Source organism: Engraulis encrasicolus, chromosome 16 (genome assembly GCF_034702125.1).
Source record: "Engraulis encrasicolus isolate BLACKSEA-1 chromosome 16, IST_EnEncr_1.0, whole genome shotgun sequence".
Classification (NCBI taxonomy): domain Eukaryota; kingdom Metazoa; phylum Chordata; class Actinopteri; order Clupeiformes; family Engraulidae; genus Engraulis; species Engraulis encrasicolus.
In genome coordinates, this window is record NC_085872.1 from 32573051 (window position 1) to 32594415 (window position 21365).

General features: G+C 43.6%; 1 protein-coding gene across 1 annotated transcript; it reads right to left on the bottom strand.

Annotated features, from left to right (window-relative positions):
* Positions 1-9046: 9046 nt before the first annotated feature.
* LOC134466068 (uncharacterized) lies at positions 9047-11290 on the bottom strand. Its single transcript, XM_063219966.1, has 4 exons — positions 10888-11290; positions 9539-10765; positions 9351-9416; positions 9047-9249 (listed from the first exon to the last, which is right to left on the bottom strand). Exons 1-4 carry the CDS (start codon positions 11288-11290, stop codon positions 9047-9049), a joined length of 1899 nt encoding a protein of 632 aa, XP_063076036.1.
* Positions 11291-21365: the final 10075 nt, after the last annotated feature.

The following is a 21365-nucleotide window of genomic DNA, read 5'->3' on the forward strand; positions in this document are numbered from 1 at the left end:
CTGTTTTTCTAAAATATCAACTCACAATAGCATATTCAAATCAACATCTACTGCCCACACACATGTCCGAATCTGCCACTATGGCCTAGTGATTTCCCCAACCCCAGAATCGTAAGTAGGGAAGGCAACACACTTGATTAGCACAGCAACTAGGTTAGGTAAAACAGCATGCAAATAAAATACACACGTGGTTAGTTCACACATGGCACTACAAACAAAAGCCAATGGGGCTAAAGTAACACAGGCATGGACATGGCCAGATTACAAGAGTGATGTGCGTTATACTGACGAACTATTACACTACAAGAAAAACAACAAAAAGGGAAGAAAGGGAGAGGATGCCCACAGGCGTGCGCGCATTCACTTTCACTGCTTCCAAGGGCACAGGTGAGCCCTCCACACACACGTTACAATGTACAGGACCTGAGCACGCACACACACGCAGGCACACGCATTCACACCAGTCCGGAGCGCAACAAGAATCGGTCTCGCTCTAGAAGCATGCGCGCTCAGCGCGCGCCAGTTCAGGATTCCAGCAGAGCAAGACAGCAGCTCGCCTCAGCAGACAACCTCCCGTTGGCCCACAGTACAACAGCATACCTGCACACACGTTACCATACAGCACCATTAACTAGGGATCGTAAGCAGTGCTTAATTTGTAAACCAGCAGGTAACGGAACGCAAAGTAGACTTAAAGACACGTCGATGACTACATGGACTGAGGTCCCGGAACGCACACCAAAAAAAAAAAAAAGGCACTTCTACAGCTGTTACACATACACATTGCACATACAAGCGTCATTTCAAACAACATCACTTTAATAAAATAAATGACATAAGATTGCGTTACCAGAAACGAGCGCTACATGAAGTGAGTGTGCGCGCGCTGTGCGTGCGTGTGTGTGTGTGTGTGTGTGTGTGTGTGTGTGTGTGTGTGTGTGTGTGTGTGTGTGTGTGTGTGTTACGGACAACAAATGCAAATGACTCACCATTTAGCTGCTCATAACATTCCACATCACCAGCATGTCAGGATTCTCCTCCCTCTCTCTGTTGCGCGTTTTACTGCGTGCGTCTGTCGCGTTTCTGTGTCCCTTGGAAACCCACGATCTGACGTAAGGGACAGGGTTGAATTTATCCAGTGGTGGTCCAACAAGATTCAGGAACAGCAAAGATGATATGGTGGGTATGAGCAGAGAGCCACGATGGGGAGTGCATATCAGATTCATTTGAGAAAAGCCACGCTCACATTCAGCACTTGCAATGGGAATACTGTTGACAGCAACAAGTAATTCCCTCAGTTCATCGGGCATGTCGTTTCCATCCGAGTCCCTGTATGCCCTGTAGGCCCGTAGGACAGCGCGTGGGTTTGTGATGTTGAAGCGTTGGCACAGTGACTCAATCTCAGTCTCTCCATACAACGCATCTGCTCCATCAGGCCAATACTGTGCGTAAAGTACCTTCAACTCCTCAATGAATTTGTTATATCCAGTTTTGTCTGGCAAGCGACCTCCTTGCGATAGCATGCGCTTCTCCCAGGTTTTTGGCCACAGTTAAGAAAAAACTGCTTGTGGTCGAGTGATTTGTCACTTGGCTTTCCTCCATTCAGTGTGACACCTTGGAATGAGTTTTCAACGATCCCCCTTTGGCTCAGTTCAGTGTAGCGCCCTGGCCGTTCTGACATTGCCTCGAATACTCTGATTTCACGTGAAATTGTCTTGTGTGCTGAAATGATGGTGACGTCTCTTTTTTGAAGCTCAACTGAAAGCTCAGACAATTCTTGCAGTGCATCGCACATAATGCCTAAATTGTTCACAAAGGCATGTGAAGACAGGCACATAGCAAGCCCGCTGTATGTGTGCCTTGTGATGCCATCACGAGAGGGGTCGTCGGATGCCGTTTGGAAATGCTTGTAAAGTGCTGGGTAATTCTTCCACACAGCGTCGACTGTTCTAAAACTTGAGGCCACCCACCTGGTATCTAGAATTCGACCTATTTTGCATAGTTGTACATCGAGGCTCTCCGCAGCCGTTCTCAGTTCCAATCGGTTTTGTTGGATGTGCTATACAGTGCATACAGCTTGTCCATCAGACTTTTAAAGTGGTTTACGGCGCCCATCTCTTTCACTACGTCGGCAACCGCAAGCTCAAGTCTGTGGGCTGAGCAGTGCCACAGAGTGATGTTGGGGAACATTGCCTGGAGCCGACTCGCCACTCTACTCCACTTTATACGCCCCAACATAACGGAACGCACCATCACAAGTTACCCCAATGAGAGGTTTTAGACAGAAATTCCTGGGTGAAAATGAAGACGCTCCAGGGCAGTCAGCAGTGCATGGACAATGCCGTGGGCAGTTAGATCATCTAGCTCGACAAGCTCAGTGAAAATATTGGTGGGTTTGTCCATGTCGGGCAACTGAGCACGATATAAAATGATTAAACAGCTCTTCTTACTCAAGCTAGTTGACTCGTCCAACATTAAACTGAGTTTAGGTGCGCACAACAACTATTTGTTCGAATAGCTTTCTTTTCATTTCTTCTGAAATGTGTTTTGAATGTTACTACATGCCACGTCGAGTGCAAAATCCTCCCCATGTCCAGGTCCATTTAATTCTTGACAATCAATCTCGTGCTCAAAGCCATATGCGGGGCGGTGACGTTTAGCCTCCTTGTATGCTGTGCGAAATACACGAGCGGTGGTGGGTAATTTGTTCGGACAGGCTGTTCATTAACACTGGCCCATACTGTCTACTCTGGCTTTCTCCAGAATGTTTGCGGCTGCCAGGTGAGCTTTAGTACGGGCATGTTCGAATACTTTTTTCCGGAGTGCGCGGTGCTGTTTTTTGATATCCAAAGCCGATGATGACACTGTACTTGGACACCACACTCTTTGGCAAGTTTCAGCCCCCCAGTCTTAAGTGGCCCCAATGTCCCCACTTTTTGACAGATTGTGCAGCCTAAACCTAAACTCCCATAACCAGCCAGGGTTGTATGACTGTTTGATTTTAAACTGCTCTGGCGTCCAAATATGTGAGCATCCTCCCTTACCGATCTCTCGCTTGCCCCATCCTGCTCTCCTCCGCTGTCCCCGCTCTCCTCTCCTGAACCCTCCACGCTAACTGTCCCAGTTGTCACCTCTTGCTCCAGCTCGGTTGTTTCTTGCTGTGATGCTGTAGCACTGGTCTGGTGGTCGTCGTGGCTTTGTCCTTCAACTGCATCTGGCTGGTTGTCCTGATCCGCGGCAGCTGTGTAGTCTGTATCAGCACCGGTCGTAGCTAGCTGCAACCTGCACGCTAGAACTAGGAGCTGTTTGAGGCGGTGGGAGAACTAGCCGTTTCTACTTGCTTCGTGGATGCTAGCAGCGACGCTGCTGTCCCATCGCTGGTTGCTTTGTAGCGTTTTGACTCCTCTCCCTCTTCCTTTTCTTGAAAAATGAAGTTAAACTCATCTGTCGTTTAGACATTTAAAAGTAAAACTTTTCACCTGCACAAGTTGATTGGTCCCTCTCACTGACACACTGACCTCCGTCCGACCTGTATTTGCCGCCAGTATTAATTTTCCATTCTGTTCCTCTTGAGGCGTGGTTTGTATGTCAAGCGACCAGTAACATTGAATAGACATGAAGGTATGAAGATTTATTATAAAAACCTAATCCATCAATTTATTTTTGTACAATTTATGAATAGAAGTTATGGGCTACTACATTTAAAAACCTTTTAATGATAAAAAAAAAAAACTTTTTTTTTTTTTAATCATTCACGAGAGGTGGGGGATCAGCCAAAATAAGTCCCGGAACACGGGGGGGTCAAAATGACGAGGTGGGGGATCCTGTTCCGGCATGTTCCGGCTCAAATTAAGCACTGATCGTAAGCTAACTGCATTCATCAAAGTAAAATGAAGGGGTTGGACACATACCACGAGCGAGGAGGAATTATCTAGACCCAAGCAGGGATGGCCTGGCACCAGGAGACACAGTACGTTTATACCTGGTGAAGCAATAAACAGCGGTGAGCCACCCAGCAACATCAACATAACCTCTCTGGTATAGGGGGGATGATTATGCATACATACCTCAGACACACAAGTCATGTACTCAACTCATCAGCAACACGAACCTAACCTACTCCGCCATAGGCATGCTTTACGCAAGTGGCTCATTTAAGAGACCACTTCATATCGGTATGTGCGCCCAGGCACAACCGTACAAACTGACGCGGAGATGGCACCAAACAAATCAGCCACACCCTGCGGTAACCGATTCCAGGCTTTTAAATGAACTCGGAAACAGGTAATTGCGGGTACCAACCAATCACGCGGTTACACCAATCGCAGACTACTTCCATGCCTTAAAGGCGCAAAACCTTCACCCTGTTACACTAGCAAACATGCTATTCGCATATTTGTTTATGTTTCAAGCGAGGAGTTATGAAACAATGCTTCTGTGAAGGGCGATAGAGGGACAACTTCGTCATTGGCAGAAAATCAGATAGTCGGTAAATGTAGTAGGCCTAGGTCTACACATAGTTCTGAATCTTAAAGTCGAAGTCACACGTGTATGGTGGGCAACGTCTTAGTTATTTTAATTCATTATTTGGAGCAAGTGCAGAGGCGCGCGCTCTGCTGCAGCCAGCCGCACAGCCCAGCTGCGGCGCATGGTATGACAAGCAGGGAGAGAGGGAGAAAGGCAAACCGACGATAGTAGCATGAAATTATCTGCGCTGATAACTATGCCTAATTGAAATGCATATTTGCTCTAATCGATAGAGGCGTAGGCCTACTTAAACTTGTGATTTATTTATCATCACCCTGAATATTGATCCGTCAAAATGACGGACAGGCTTCAGAATTTTCCGTCATCCTTCAAAAAAAATCCGTCAATGACGGACATTTGTCGGTTAACGCGACCTCTGCTACATGGCTACAACTCCCGATTTCCGTCGCGAAGTTCATCACATGGCTGACATAATTATTCCTCCCTAAATTAAGCTCCACAAATTTAAGACATTTGGGTTGAAAATTTAAGACAAAATAAGACTTTTCAAGGCCTTATTTGGCGAAAATGAAATTTAAGACTTTTTAAGGACCCGCGGCCACCCTGGGTATATCCCCGAAACGTGACGCTTCCAGTCCCCCATCATTCCTACCACTCCCGTCCACCATTTCGTAAACGTATATGATACATACAGACGTGACATGACGTGCATGCATAGGCTTAAAAGCAAACAACTATTGTGAAAATGAAGCAAAACTTTTTTACCGGTTAGGTACCCGATCGATTATCACTCCGTAACCCTACGAAAACCAATGTAGCCAGGCTCTGCCCTCGTAACGAAACATACACTGGTTTTACGCAAGGAATGGTGTCAGAGCCAGCGCTAGACATAGGCAGACAAGGCAGTCGCCTAGAGCAGAATAGGCCTATGTCTTGAGGGTGCCAGTAATACCAAAAACTGCCACAAAATCAGAACTTCAACCAACATAAAACTTTACACTTCACATTAACAATGAATATTCATTATACACTAAGTAGGTCTGTATACACTCAATATGAATGTACCTGTAGGTACTAGATCAGATGTGCTCAATCAGATGTAGGCCTACAATGCTATGTTTACAGATGCCAATTTCTAAATACAAAAAATGGGAAAGAGGGAAAGGGGGCAGGCCTAGGCCACCAGATTGACTAGAACTGGCCGAGAATGGAGGAATGATGGATACTATATCGGAGTGTTGCTTCAAAATGGTAGCTGATCTCACAGAATTATTGACTTGGAATTGCAATGCGTTGATACAGTGATCCCATTATGGTTTTTGTTGTTGTAGTAGCAGCAGCAGCAGCCTACCGGTATATTTTGTCTTTCACATCAGAATGGGCAAACACTGTTCTAGTGAAAGCACTGGTGCGCATTGCTTGCAGTTGTATTTCTGACATTTAAAAAACAATGCACTGTCTGGTCATAGCAATCAGAGGGAGAAAACTAGTTGTTGGTTATTTGTATGTTTTTCACCCTTTTTCACTATTCATCCTGTTACAAACAACTTGTTGACGTTTACAAACAGGGTGCGGTAGTCTGCCTCTGTGTACCGTTGCCTACCGTTTTGAAAACCTATGGCTACTTTTTTGCCTCTCGATGTGCGGTGCCAGGCACACGCTTACCATTGCAAAAAAACGTCCCCGATTCCTGCACGCACTCTCTCTCATACAAGCTGACACGACGCACGCAGACACGACACAGTCACAGTCACACGTCTATCGTTTAACAAAAAGTAACACACTTTCCCAAGCTTGTCGCGCAACTTTCCAATCAAATCAAGGCAAATCGCCCACCCATCAGCCCTGAGTGCGCAGTGCGCAAATAACTGAACTCAAACGAAAGTCCGAGAAGATGAGCACAGACGTTGAGCCACTCAAAAACAAGCACACACACAACTGTTGCTGCACATTATTCCAGTTAGCAAAAATAGCATCACACAATAGCCTACAACAAGCCTTGAAAGTGAAACAAACATCGAAACGGCATTTATCGACCATATGAGTCCACCCATCAGAACACTGCTTCCCAGAACAAGACGTGGCATAAAATATTGGCTCTGTCTGGGATAGCAACAGTGACTCCTGTAAAATGCAACCCATTTTTAACGTATTTCTTGAATATATATCGATAACAACAAAGTTAATCTGCTATGATTACAGATGAGACAGTAAAGTATCCGTTGTCTGAAAGACAACTAGAGCTTTCTATCATAGCCCTTTTACGCAGCCAAACGCGCTAAACTTTGAGGATGAAACGCGGTATCTTAGCTAGCTGCCAATGATAGCCTTCCCATTGGGGCTATGAATAATGTTAGTAAAAGCCACAATGCTTAAAAGGCAAACCCTTCATGAAAAAGACATCATGCGCAGTCGATGTAAACTATTCTTTTTTTCTAACAATCTGCCCCGGCAGGTGCAACGATAATGGAAACGTGTCCTACCTTCTTCCAGCTATATCCATGCATATGCATTATTAGCCCATATTGGAATCTCAGTCCAACTCGTTTAACGATTGTCATTGCACTTTAAAGACATAGTATTACACTTATTTTCTTTTCTGCCATCAGCAACAATGTTGGCTATTTATTTTTTTTAGTCTCTCGCGCTGCACCGCCACCGAATTGTTGACCGCTCGTGCTGTACTTCTTTTTTTGGAAGAACGGGGATGGCTCAAAACTACTGATGAGTGAATCTGTTGTAGGCCTATCACACCAGTGGTGGAGTGTATAACTAAATCCGTACACCAAACACACCTCTCGTCACCTTCTCATGACCAGGAGTGATCTCGATTTGTGTTCAGTGGGAAAGTAAAAATTGTAAATTAATTGACATAAATTATACGGACGGAAATCCGGCCAAACGAAAATCCGTCGTAGCGACGGAAAACTTTAATCCCTGGGTAATACTGTTTTAATGGTTCATTGGATCTACCACATTAGGTACAGTGTAATAACCAGTGCAACAACATTTAATGCCATGTAATACCAGTGTAACACCATGTACCAATCTTGTACTTACATCATGTATTTGTGTGTAAGTGGTATTACAGGTAGGCCTATTGCATATTGTTACACTGGTATTACACTGTTATTACATGGTATTAAATACATTACGCTGGTTATTACACTGTACCTAATGTGGTAGATCCACTGAAAGGGTGAACCTTTAAAATAAAGTGTTACAGGGCAAATCAATCCACCCAGTCAGAAGTTATGTGCCAAATGAAAATTCCGCCATTTTGAAATTATTGGCCTCCAAAATCTAATCAGTTCATGAATCTACCCTAGAACATTGAAACACCAAATCTGGGACAAATCCATCCAACTGGTCAGAAGTTATGGGCCAAACCAAAATTCAGCCATCTTGAATTCAGCCATCTTGAAAGTGTTGGCCTCCAAACTCGAATAAGTTCATGAGCCTACCCTAGAGCATTAACACACCAAATCTGGGAGAAATCCATCCACCCAGTCAGAAATTATGGGCCAAACAAAAATTCGCCCATCTTGAATTCAGCCATCTTGAAAGTGTTGACCTCCAAACTCGAATCAGTTCATGAACCTGCCCTAGAGCATTCACCCAAAAAATCTGGGACAAATCCAAACATCCGTTCAAAAGTTATCGCGTTAACACGAAAGACCTTACGCGGCGGCGGACGCGGCGGCAGACGCAAAACCATTACATCCCCGACGCTCCGCGTTTCGGGGATATAAATATTACAGGCCAACTACAGAAATACTATAGGTAAATATTACAGGCCAACTACAGAAATACTATAGGTAAATATTACAGCATTCCTATAGGAAATCTTGTAGTATTCTATAGTTCTGTAGTATATATAGTAAAGTCGCTAAATTCCGCCCACCCTGACCAAAATTTCGTACTAAGTAATAAAATATTACCATTTAGAAAACGTTTTGGTTTGACAACAAAACATATTTTAGCAGCGGAAAGTCTCGTGTTTCATTTCATATATAGGTTAACTCTTATTAAAAACATTTCACCTCGTATTTGACGCTTTAGTGCTCACAGTGCTGTAAAGTTAGCGAGTGTTACCAAGGCTCCTAATTCCGCCCACCTCGTTCCATGCAGACTCGTAACGCTGTCCGGTTATTGTTTCGCTTCGATTTCGTGGTTCACTGCGTGTTTTAGTTGTGATCAGTCAAAGTATATAAGCCCAGCAATACCATACGATGTTAAAATTATGGGAAAGCAGCAAGGAATAGTTTTAAAAACGTTTTTATCTTACGTAACTCAAATGGATGTGTCCAGGGTCGTCAGTAACTTATAGTTTAAATCAATCAATACTGACATGTCAGGGAGACACCTAGTGGTGTGGCTGCTACTGCAGACAAAAATATAGGCCTATTACTCTCAATGAAATGGTGTTTACTGAGGTTTGTTTCTCCACCTAATAGAAATATATTCAATAGCCTTTTTATATACATTTGGACACATGTTTTGATGCATGCTGTAATGTTTCCCCCTTCAAAGAAACTCACACAATATTTTTTAAAAATCAAAACTCAGTAAATTTTATTTTGAGTTCTGCCATGATGCTGGCACGTATCCCCTGGCACCTCCGGCATTCAAACTCCTCCTCCCAGTCCTCAAACTCCTCGCAACTTGAATGGTACCACTCTCTGCACAGGGGGCAGTACACCCATGGCACTATGTCTTCTTCCCCCGGTGGAAAAACTCTGTGACATCTGCCACATGTGTCTAAGGAAAACAAAGTGCAAGGTTTGCAATGGTTATAGTGTTACTTATTTACATTATACTAACTATGTCTACATCCTATTAAGCTTATCATTCTTTTTCACCTTCATCTTGTGCCATGAGTGCTTGTCTGCCCCCTTCATCTGCCATCTTCCTTTTTCTCTTCTTTCCTAAAAGAAATATTAAATCTAACCTTGCAATAGCCTGTTATGTGTTACTGTTATTAATCAATATTTAGTCATTTGAATGTGTTAAATTTCCCTGTCATTTGGGTTACTGTTCCTAACATTACCCTTCATCGGTGCCAGGGGATTGTTGGTCTTCTCTCTTGTGTTGTGTGTGGAGGAGGTAGCTGCAGGGGTGGAGGAAGAGGAGGAAGAAGAGGCACGGGCTGGAGTCCTCGGCGTTGCCACAGAGGAAGTGGAGGGCGGTGGGGCTGAGGGCGGCACAGGTGTGGAGCAGGGGCTAGGCCTGTCTCTGCAGCTGGGGGCTCCCCTGGGGTTGGGGTTGGTGGTTCCAGTGCCGATGGTGTTGGCTCTCTCCCTCCGCTGTTCGGCCCTCTGCTCCTTAGCCTCTCTGGCCGCAGCACATCTCTCTTCCCTTTCATTGAGGAGTCTCTCGTACTCCTCTCCAGTGACGACCCGGGCCTCACCAGTGACTCTCCTCTGTGTAGTCTTCGGTTGGTCGACCCGGGTCAGAACTGCCGCAAGGTCAGGGGGGATTAGTCCTGCTGCCACCAGGGGATGGGTGGGTGATGGTGATGGTGGTGGTGATGGTTGTTGTGATGGTTGGGGGGATGCGGAGGTTCCCACCGGAGAGGAGGAGGACGGACCAGTAACGGTGGTGGTGGTGATGGTGGTGGTGATGGTGGTAGTGGTGGTGCTGCTGCGGCCAGAGGCGATGAGGCGGCTGGACTTGATGACAGTCCTGTCCAGGGGGTAGATGCTGCACTCTTTAAATCCCGCCTGCACAACCCCCCTTGCCTTAGCCCGCTGGTACGGGTGGCGGAAAACTTTGGCGAACTCAGTTCTGTTGACTATGTAGCTGTTTTTGAAATGGCAGAGATTGCCAGCCACCGTGGCAAAATCTGCTTTTAAAGGGCCAAAGAATCCCACGTCCAGGGGCTGTAGGACATGGGAGGTGTGCGGCGGGAGATGTAAGAGCACGACACCCGCCCCCTTCGCCGCCTCAATCACATCTATGGAGAGGTGGGATTTGTGTCCATCAAAAAGCAGGAGCAGAGGACGTGCTGGTGTTGCATGCAGGAGGAAATGCTGGAACCACCGCAGGAACAGCTCACTGTCTATGTACCCCGCCGGTGATTTCCCATAGAGGGCGTTGGGCGGCCCTCCTTCAGTGTAGCGGCCCCCAGGGAAGTGTTTCTTGTAGATTATAAATGGTGGCACATCCCCCCAGCTGCATTGAAACAGGCCAGAACAGTTATGTGGTCCCTTGTACCGGGGACCTGCACGTACGGGTGTTTGGCTCCCCGGCGTGCCAGTACTTTGCCCCTGCTCCTCTCCATGGAAAAGCCAGTCTCATCACAGTTATACACCTGTGCTGGCTTGTCCCTCAGCCCATGCTCGTCCATGGTTTCCTCTAGGAGGTTGAAATAACGCCCTACCACTTCCTCTGTAGCACTAGATGATCGCTGCCGGTCGATGTTTTCAGGTGTCCTCATACTCAGCACAGCCGCGTGCCTCTTCTTGAACAGTCCCCACCACTTTTTCCCCAGCGGTGGGTCCTCTGGTGATATGCCGCTCCTCTTCCTCCACACTGCTGAGGCATATGCCAGGAGCCGGGCCTTGGTGAGCGGGAACCCATGGCTCGCACAATACAGGCAGTACTGCACAAGTGCTTCCTCATCTGTCTTTGACAATTTCTGTCTTCTGCCTGTACGGCAGCCATGGGTCACCCGCCCACTTCTTCTGTCTTTCAGTGTGGATCTAGGGACACGAAAGACCCGGCTTGCCCGGCGTACTGGCATGCCTGCGGCCACCTCCTCCTGTGCCCGCATCATGGCATCGTCTGTCCAGTTGGGCATGGTCTATGATTTTGAAGAAAAGACAAAGAAAAACTAATCTACACTGTCCACTACACTGGCCATAGTTTTTATTATTATTTTTACTATTATTACTATTATTATAGTTATCATCATCATTGTTTGTTGTATTCATGTTCACCACCAATGGCACTACTGCAATTATTATTATTATTGTTATTATTATTATTATTATTATTTTAAACACTGGCATTACTATTAACATAATTAGTATTGATACTCTTATTAACACTTGTAATAAAACTAGTTTTAGTATTAGACCTAGTACAAGGTCCATTATTATTGAGTTGTGGTTGAAGGTAACATGTTGTAATGCTGCTGTTTGCTGCCGACTGGTGGCCAACGTGGGAAACTGATCAAAAAGAGCAAAATTGCAAGATTTCTGTTTATCTTCCGGTCTCCTGGGTGGACTAGCATATTAGCGCATTAGCTTGGAGTGGTTTACTGCTATTCTTTTGGAAGACGGTTAAAAACCGTTGGGGGAAACATCATCGGAAAGTTTGCTAGGCCGAGTCGAAATCTCGTCGCGAAATTAAAATTCGAAAACTTCTCTGTTTTCATTTTGTAGGCGCAGCATTACAACTTTGTTTTCAACAACCCAAGCCAACTTATATTGTATTTCCGGGTCAGAAATTACTTAATGACCCCTAGTGGGTGGGAGCTTACGTTTTTTTTTCCTTTTCGGTCCACCTGGTTGGTAAGGGAATGACGTAAACAAGCTACGTGGCCGAAAGCGGGCGGAGTTAGGGGACGGGCGGAATTAGGAGACCTTACTCTAGATACCTGTAGGATCCTACAGGATTTTTAAAGTAATCCACTGGATAAATCCTATAGGATGACATTACATGTAGCCAATAAGCACAGAGACAGTAGTTGTAGTTTAATGAGCCTTTGGCCCCTTTACTGAATACATTTGGATATTAAATCTTTCTTTTTAATAGTTTCGCCTCATTGTTCAGTTTGGGGCGCATGACGCTCAAAATGGTCTTTCTGGAAGCTGTTAACAGAGAAGAATGTGAAATTAGTGATAAGTGTGTCTTGTGCTGCGGGTTCAAAAATGACTTAACCAGTCATACAACTATGGGACAAGAATTAAACTTACATAAAATTGCAGACACTTTGGTTTGGTCAAGTTGGGCCTTTGCCTAGCGGTCCCTAAAAGCATTGCTCTGCTTCCCTGTGATGGAGGAGGCAGCCATTTCCTCCCTTGTAAAGAGTGAGTTCATCAACTCTGAAATCCTCTTTTTTGGGTCCTTCGACAAGCGGAGTAGGATCCATTTTGAGAGGAAAACCCCCTTGTCAATTTCCACCTGAATAGAAAATAAACGTAATTTCACAAACACGAACCATACAATACTGTACCACAAAGATTACAAAAGGCTCTTTTCCACAGCCCTTTTTTTGATAGCCCTACAGCTCAACACAGCGTAACTCTGCAGCCACTTTTTGCTTTACGATTGAGCTGTGTCGTGCCCAATCGAAAACCATGGCGTGGCGCCTATGCTGTGTCTAGCTGTAGGCCTACCAGAAAACCGGCAGTGGAAAAGAACCTTAAGAGCAGGGTCCCGTCACAGTGGGTTTACATATGCCTCTTTTCCACTGCAGGTTTTCTGGTAGGCCTAGAAGCTCGACATAACTCGACTCGGCCACCACGTTTTGTTTTATGATTGAGCTGTGTCGTGCCTATTTGAGAAGCAAAAAGTGGTGGCCGAGTCACGCTGTGTCGTGCTGTAGGCCTACCAGGAAACCTGCAGTGGAAAAGAGGCAATACAGTGTCCAACCTGGCCATCCAACCCGTGCCTGCAGTTAACCTAGGAGTGCTGTCGAGAGAGCGCAGCCTATAAGGCTGGCGCTAATGACTCACAATTGTGGACTTAAATCAAATGTACAGTAATCTATATCCATGACTGCCAAATTGGACAAATGATTTGACAAAACTGAGGTCTCTGCCTTACCATGTCTGTCCTGTCCTGTTGGGCTGGCTCAGCTGAAGGCTGTTGTTGTTGTGGTGGTGGTGGTGATTGTGGGGGCAGCGGTGTTCCTGCAGCTGTTGCTGGTGGGGGCAGTGATGTCAGTGTTGTTGATGCTCTCCCTAGCAGGGGCAGTGATGTTTCATCTGGATTTTTTTTTTTTTTTTTTTTTTACAAATTGTGCAAATGTCAACACACATGAAAATATTTAAAATGGCTAAGCAAAGAAAGAAGAATAAGTCAGTTTTAACATTAACCCATTTTGTCCTAAGCCCTTTTTGGGAAAGGGTGCCCTCTGCCTATTAAATCATAAATATCTCAGCTTCCGAAGCACATACAAACATGAAATAAGTTGCATTTAAAAGCTAGGACCCTCGTTTTGCATTAGAATGTGTTCATTCAGCTGTAACATACCCACATTTTTAGTAAAAACCCTCAAATCTCAAGAACCTGAATGCAGTGTATATGTCGCTCCAGGACACAATGGGTTAAATGGTGAGATGCTTTAAAGGGACACTGTGTGAGATTTTTAGTTGTTTATTTCCAGAATTCATGCTGCCCATTCACTAATGTTACCTTATTCATTAATACTTACCACCACCATCAAATTCTAAGTATTCATTATGACTGGAAAAATTGCACTTTTCATACATGAAAAGGGGGATCTTCTCCATGATCCACCATTTTGAATTTCCAAAAATAGACATTTTAAGCTGCAAAAATGACTCTACTTGGACCATTCTAGGACATATGTGTTTATTACTTAGTAAACTTTCATGTAAAGATCAAATTTGGCAATAGGCAGCCCAGTTTCAATGGACAGCATAGTTGCAGTACCTTTTTTGTCCATTTCCTGCACAGTGTCCCTTTAAGGGTGCACTGTGTAGGATTGTGGCCAATGATGTAAGTAGGACTGTTATAACTATGCTGTTCATTGACACTGTGCTGTCGGTAAATTTAATCTTCAGTAGAATGACCCATTTACTATTAAGACTTGTGCAATTTTCCCAGTCATAATCAATAGGCCTATCCATCATTTGCATTGACGTCACAATATTACGTAATCGATTTTGCTGGACGGCAGAAGTACACATTCGTACATAGGAATTATATGCAGACGAAGACAACTTTGACCATAAAATACCAAAGAAACACGTAGTTCTTGTATTTTTTTTAAACGGGATATGTACCTGGCGTTATCAGGCTAGGTTGGCCACGGTGGATGTGTTCAAATCATAGATTTATTCAAATGTATTCTGCTCCACTAGATGGCATAACGCGGACGGGCGGTACGAGAAACTGGGAGAAGAAGAGAAAGTTGTTGCTTGCTTCCAGCCATGAACTTACTCTGCCTGCGATATATTTTTTTTATCCCGTGTTTATTTTCTTCAGTAAAGTTGTGAACTTAAACTAAACCTCTGCATTGGCAAAATAAGCACATTTATGCACCGTTTCTTCATTGGTGGCTGGGCACCGCGGCTGCATCCTCTTCTTCGTGGCATGGCACAGGTAAGATAATGCTGCTAACCTAACTTACTAGGCTACAAGACGCCCGGTACATTTTGTGTCAGGCATTTCGCAAAGTGGTGTTTTGAAAAAGCATATATTTTCATCTCAGATGTATCTTGTAGGTTAACTTGAATTCTCTCGCTTCGTTTCATCCAAGTGGATTTCATTGTTGTTTCAGTCTGCACAATGTAGGCAAATATGAAATATAATTCTATATCTTATCTTCTGTTTACATATCCAATATGTTCATTTGTACTGTATTATTATTTGACCACTTATGTTACCAGTTCATCACTGCTACCTGTCCTGTCTTGCACTTTCTGTCTGTCTGTAATTGTCAGTCCTGTCCTGGCATGGTAGAGAGAAAACGTCGTTTCCCTTGTATGACCATAAGTGACAATAAAAGCTGACTTGACATACTTCAATGTTTCAAATCGGTGTTGCATTACATTGCACATGTAGAAACACATAGGACAGAATGTCGGTTACATACTTTGATTAAATAATTTTGATTTGATTTGATTAAATAAATCATTTGAAAAGATGACCTTCACAAGAGAGAAAGAAAAGCACAACAAACCTGTTATTTATCTTTTATTGTTTTTATTGTTTTAGTAATTGCAGGTTCATCAGTCAGGTGGGTCAGCACCCAAACTAAAACCATGCGTCATGGTGGCCAGGAATTGCATCCCAGCAGCACAGGTAAATACATGACTAGTAAAGTGGGATGAGTGTTATTTTCTGACATTTTACATCACAGTTTAATTCAGACAATATTGCCAAGGGAGTCAATTATTCAGTACTGTACCAATACATTACAATGCATGGCTAGATTCATTTAAATAGCATGTTTGTCTTTTCTTTTTTTCTAATTAGATGGGGGAGCCAACATGAAGAGGTGTCCAGAGAGGCTTCTTCCTCTTTGGCTTTGCAGCAGCACCAGGACCTCACCATCAGTGATGCTGTTCATCCATCGGGCCTACCCTTACATTCCTCCCCTGATGCACTGATCACCTGTACCAGTTGTTGGAGTTTTTCAGAAGGGCTCTAAATTAACTTTTTCACTAGTAGCCAAAATGGCTAGTATGTTAATCTCCAAACATACCGGTAACATTAAATAATGGGCCAAAAGTCCCAAGTATGTTTTCTTTTCTACAAGCAAAACTTAATTTTCCCCAGCATTTGGCTGGTGAGCCCTGGTTGTCATTGATAGTGAGTAGCTGTGATAATAAATAACTGAAATGATGAAGTCCATCCAGACATGTCTTGCTTATTTTATTGTACTAATACAACAACGTAGAACATTTTCTGTGAAAGCCCAACTGGGAAAACTCCAACTCTTATTGCCATTGTGACACAGCACACAAGTGTTCACTGCACGAAATTGCATTTTATGCTTCACCCGTGCAAGGGGGCAGCCCCCAATGGCGCCCCAAGGGAGCAGTGTGGCGGTACCATGCTCAGGGTATCTCAGTCATGGAGGAGGATGGGGGGAGAGCACTGATTACTTAACTCCCCCCACCAACCTGGCGGGTCGGGAGTCGAACCAGCAACCTTTGGGATACAAGGCTGACACTCTAACCACTTACCCATGACCGCCTGTCAATCTTCAGTCTAGTCTAACTAATTATATTGTCTCCACTAAATGGTATATCTCAGGTGACATGGGTATACTGGTATGGGGATAGTGCTGTATGTAAATAATATTAACCCATTTCAGCCGGCACCCAAAATGCCAGCTAATTGCCTATGCCCCTTTTAAGAAAGAAAGGTGTCCTCATCCTATTAAAAAAACCCAAATAACTAAATAAGTCTCTGGAAGCACATACAGACATGATATGAGTTTTAAAAGCTAAGACCATCCTCTTGCATTAGAACATGTTAATTCAGCTCTAAACATACCCAAATTTTTAATCTAAAAAAATCTAATATGCCCATGCCTAAATGCTGTGTCGCTCCAGGCACCTAGGTAAATACAACGAGTACACAGCATCCAGCATCAATGGGTTGACTATTACAGGCCTAGTTCAGATAAACAATTTATTAATATAATAAGTACTTGCACGTCTATTGTACATGTCCACCCCAGAATAACTTAGATATCCCCTGCCATCACCTACATAACCTTGAAATGTATTTGTACTTTATGTCTAAAAATAAAGTCTTTGAGCCATTGAATGAACTGATTACTACATTTAGTTTGTGTGATTAAGAGGTTGAAATCGGCTAAACTTGGCTTGGTGTGCTGGACCTCTGGGTCTACATCCAATCTGTCATGACATCAGATCACCGCTCTTCTCATCTGGGGAAAGATAACAGAAAGATAACACTTAGCTGACACTTATCCAAAGCAAATTCGTTACTCACAGTGAATTGTCCCTGCAGCATGGGGGCTTGGTGCCTAGCTCATAGGCCTACTTCAGCCTGGAGGGAGGTGAAGGGAGAGGTGTAGGATGGGATTTGAACCTGCAACCCTCCAATCGTAATACCACTTCCCAAACCATTAAGCCTCTGATGTGTGTGACTGATTTCAGAGGGCAGACAATTTGGATGACAACACAACAAAGTGGTGGACTTCATATTAACAACATCGACACTGGTGGGCCTATGCATGTCATTATAAATAGGCCAGCATGGATAAGGTGATTGGCATTTCATGACAGCATCATGCTGAAGAGTAGGCCTAGGCCTACTACTTGGGAAATCAGCGCTAGAGATGTACACATGGTTTATTTTTACATTTGAACCTTAACAGTATGAACGTCATAGCCTTGCTATTTCACCAAGAGCTTTATGAATTCCGTGTTTATGGTTACACAGCCTGCAATAGCATACGTCCATCATAGCGTTTGATGCTGATAATTAACGTTAATCATGGAAAGCATCTTACATTGACCTCACAGGAAAAAAAGCCACTGAAATTGCACATTAGACTTAACATTAACTAGCGTTCATGAATTAAGATACAAATGATGATAAAGGATGGCAAATGAGAAACTTACCGTGTGCTCATCCAGGCTACTCGAGTAGGCTAGTTTGATGGTTTTTCCAGTTGGTTGCCGCGATTCACCTCAGCTTTCTCGTTTTATTTTGAGATCCAGTGAAAAGTCACGCCTGGGTTGTAACCCTATCTGTTTTTGTAACAAACAGCACAATGGGTGTTCACGGTGTTTAGTTTATCGTCGATCTATGTTACGTTATGAGTTACTAAACGTTGCGAGTCCCATAGGAATCCATTCATCAATGCGGCACTCTTGCCGTCCAGTAGCCGTCCACTAGAACGTTTGACGTCACATGCAAATCATGGATATATAATTTGATAGTGGTAAGTATTTGTGGAAAAGGTAACACTTGTGAATGAGTAGCATCAATTCTGGGGGAGAAAAAATACTAAAAATACTACACAATGCACCTGTAAGAAAAATCTACAACAAAAAAAACTCTTACTTTGAGACTTTCTCATTCGCATTTGGCGGTTGTACTCTTTCATGTCCTTAAAGGCCAACTTCCGATAAAACACAGTTTTACTCACTCCTTTTGAAGATCGCCTGGCTGTGTTTCCCGGTGTTTCCCAATTGACATAAATAATGCAGAGAAACGAGCGAATCACGAAAGCCTTTCTGTGTTTCGTCACGTCGAAAGAAGGCGTTGCCCACAAAGGTTTATGTCGACCCATTTTTCTAAAAACATGTCGAGTAATTTTTTTCTGCTTGTTTTCAATACAAGCAACGTCTGGTGGCCCGAAATCTAGCTTAGTTTAGCTATCAGCTGGTTGCTACTCTCAGGTACACACACAGCACAAAGCCTCATCCATACAGCAAGCCCACTCTGGTTGCTCCGTGCCTGCAGCTCGCCTAGGGGTCGCTGTCGAAAGAGCACAGCCCTGAATGGAGCATGCACGCCTCCGTTGGCGCCCCTATAGTGCAGTACCACCCGGGGAAGTGGCGACTCTGTTTCCCATTACATTCTCTCCAAGAACAGGAGGACTGAGCCAATCAGAGACGCATTTCCATGAGAGCAGGAAGAGTGAGAGTTGGCACCACCTAGTGTTCGTATTATGGCATTGTTTTGAATTGAAATTCTTTCCATTTGGAATTTCGTACAAGCCTGATGCAGACTGAGAATTGATTACTTGAACAGACACATCGAGTTTTTTTCCTATGTCTTTGCAATATAGCCTAAATAGGGCTTCCCAGGCAAGCCCGGTGGGTCATTCAACCAGCAACAGAACTGGTGGGGGAGTGGGGGGGCATATGTATGCGTGCAGACTGAGAATTGATTACTATTAGCAACAGAACTGGTAACCTAACAACAACACCTAATGTGCCTTACAATTATGAAAACTCTACAATTGACAAAATCAGTGTATTGCTATTTCTCTTACAGTTGACTCGGAGGACAGAGCTGGGCCAATATCCCTCTTTCCGATAGGGAGAGAGAACCCGCCTTCCCTTTCCTTCTTCCCTTGGTCAAGCTTCTGCAAAAATAAGAAAAGAATATATGCACCTTTAATTATGATAATGATCCCTTTTTACATATTTTTTGTGAAATGATGTTGAATAGTGAGATTTACCTCTCTTCTCAATGTTATCAATGAGTCCATGTATATTTCAAAGTACAATATAGATTTTTAAGGGGAAAAGTCAAAAGTCTGGATGGGCTTAAAGAGTAGGCTACATGGGCTTAATGGGTACGCTTCCCTTGCTAATATAAAAACTGCAATAATAGGGCCTAAATAATAAAAGAATACAGTGTTATTGGTAATAAAACTATTTCAAATCTTACATCCTCTCTTGGGAATTTGGGATTGGGCCGCTTGCCTCTTCCTAATTCAGTGCTCTCCACACCATAAATGGCTTTCGCCTCCTCCAGTAGTTCTAGTCCAGCGGATGGGTGATTTGATCGTGCACTTTTGAGTAAAAGCATGAAAATCGGTACACATATCCTTCTCGATATGCTGATTAATGTTAGCGTTGGAGGCGTCGCGAAAAATGCATCGTTTTCAAGATGGCCGCCAAATCCAATATGGCCGACCCATATTAATGAATCTACCTGACACTTTGTAGTAAAAGCATGAAAATCGGTACACATAACCTTCTTGATATGCTGATTAACATTAGCATTGGAGGCGTCATGAAAAATTTATTAATTTTCAAGATGGCCGCCAAATCCAATATGGCCAATTCATATTTATGAATCTACCTATCTACCTAACACTTGGTAGTAAAGGCATGAAAATCGGTACACATATCCTTCTTGATATGCTGATTAAGTTTAGCGTTGGAGGCGTTGCGCAAAATTCATCGTTTTCAAGATGGCCGCCAAATCCAATAAGACCGACCCATATTAATGAATCTACCTGAGACTTGGTGGTAAAAGCATGAAAATCGGTACACATGTCCTTGATATACTGATTAATATTAGCATTGGAGGCGTCGCGGGAAAAAAATAATTGTTTTCAAGATGGCCGCCAAATCAAATATGGCCAGCCCATATTAACTACCTGGTAATTTGTGGTAAAAGCATGAAAATGGGTACACAGTTACTTCTTTACATTAGATGCTTATTCATATTAGGGGCCATGAACAAAAATATGACTGACCCATATTACAATACAATACATTGCAATATGTATTTATGTAGCACAGTATCACAACTATGAAGTTTACTCAAAGCGCTTTGAAAAAAGACATACACGCATACATACACATTCACACACCAGCTGTGCACAGTGTGCAGACTGCCGTACGGCACCGGTTGTCACGCGAGACACAGACACAGACACAGACACAGACACAGACACAGACACAGACACAGACAGATAGTCTAGGCAATGGGTGCAATATAATGGGAGAATCGCTCGGAAGGTGATAAAAGCGTGAAACTTGGCACAAATGTTCATTAGGACATGCTTATTAATTTCAGGGGTGGAGCCACTCAGAATTCAGCGTTGCCTAGCAACGGTTGCTAGGAGAAGCATCTTCCTTAGCAACCAGCATCAGAAATACAGTTCCCAGCAATTTTGTGGTGTTATGATGTCTAAATATTGACTCCTTGCCCTAATATTACTTAATATCAGGGGTGGACCCACTCAAAATGTAATGCTGCCTAGCAACCGTTGCTAGGTAAAGCATCTTCCTTAGCAACCAGCATCAGTAGTACAGTTCCCAGTAATTTTGTGATTTTATGATGTCTAAATATTGACTCCTTGCCCTAATGTTACTTGAAGCCACTCAGCATGTAATGTTGCCTAGCAACCGTTGCTAGGTAAAGCATCTTCTTTAGCAACCAGCATCAGTAATACAGTTCCCAGCAATTCTGTGGTGTTATGATGTGTAAATATTAACTCCTTGCCCAAATATCACTAAATATCAGGGGTGGAGCCACTCAAAATCCAATGTTGCCTAGCAACAGTTGCTAGGTAAAGCATCTTCATTAGCAACTAGCATCAGTAATACAGTTCCCAGCAATTTTGTCTAAATATTGACTCCTTGCCCTAATATCACTAAAATAATGCATCATAATGCTTCAAATACTGCAATATGTATGATTATGACCTTTCATAATCAATGAACATT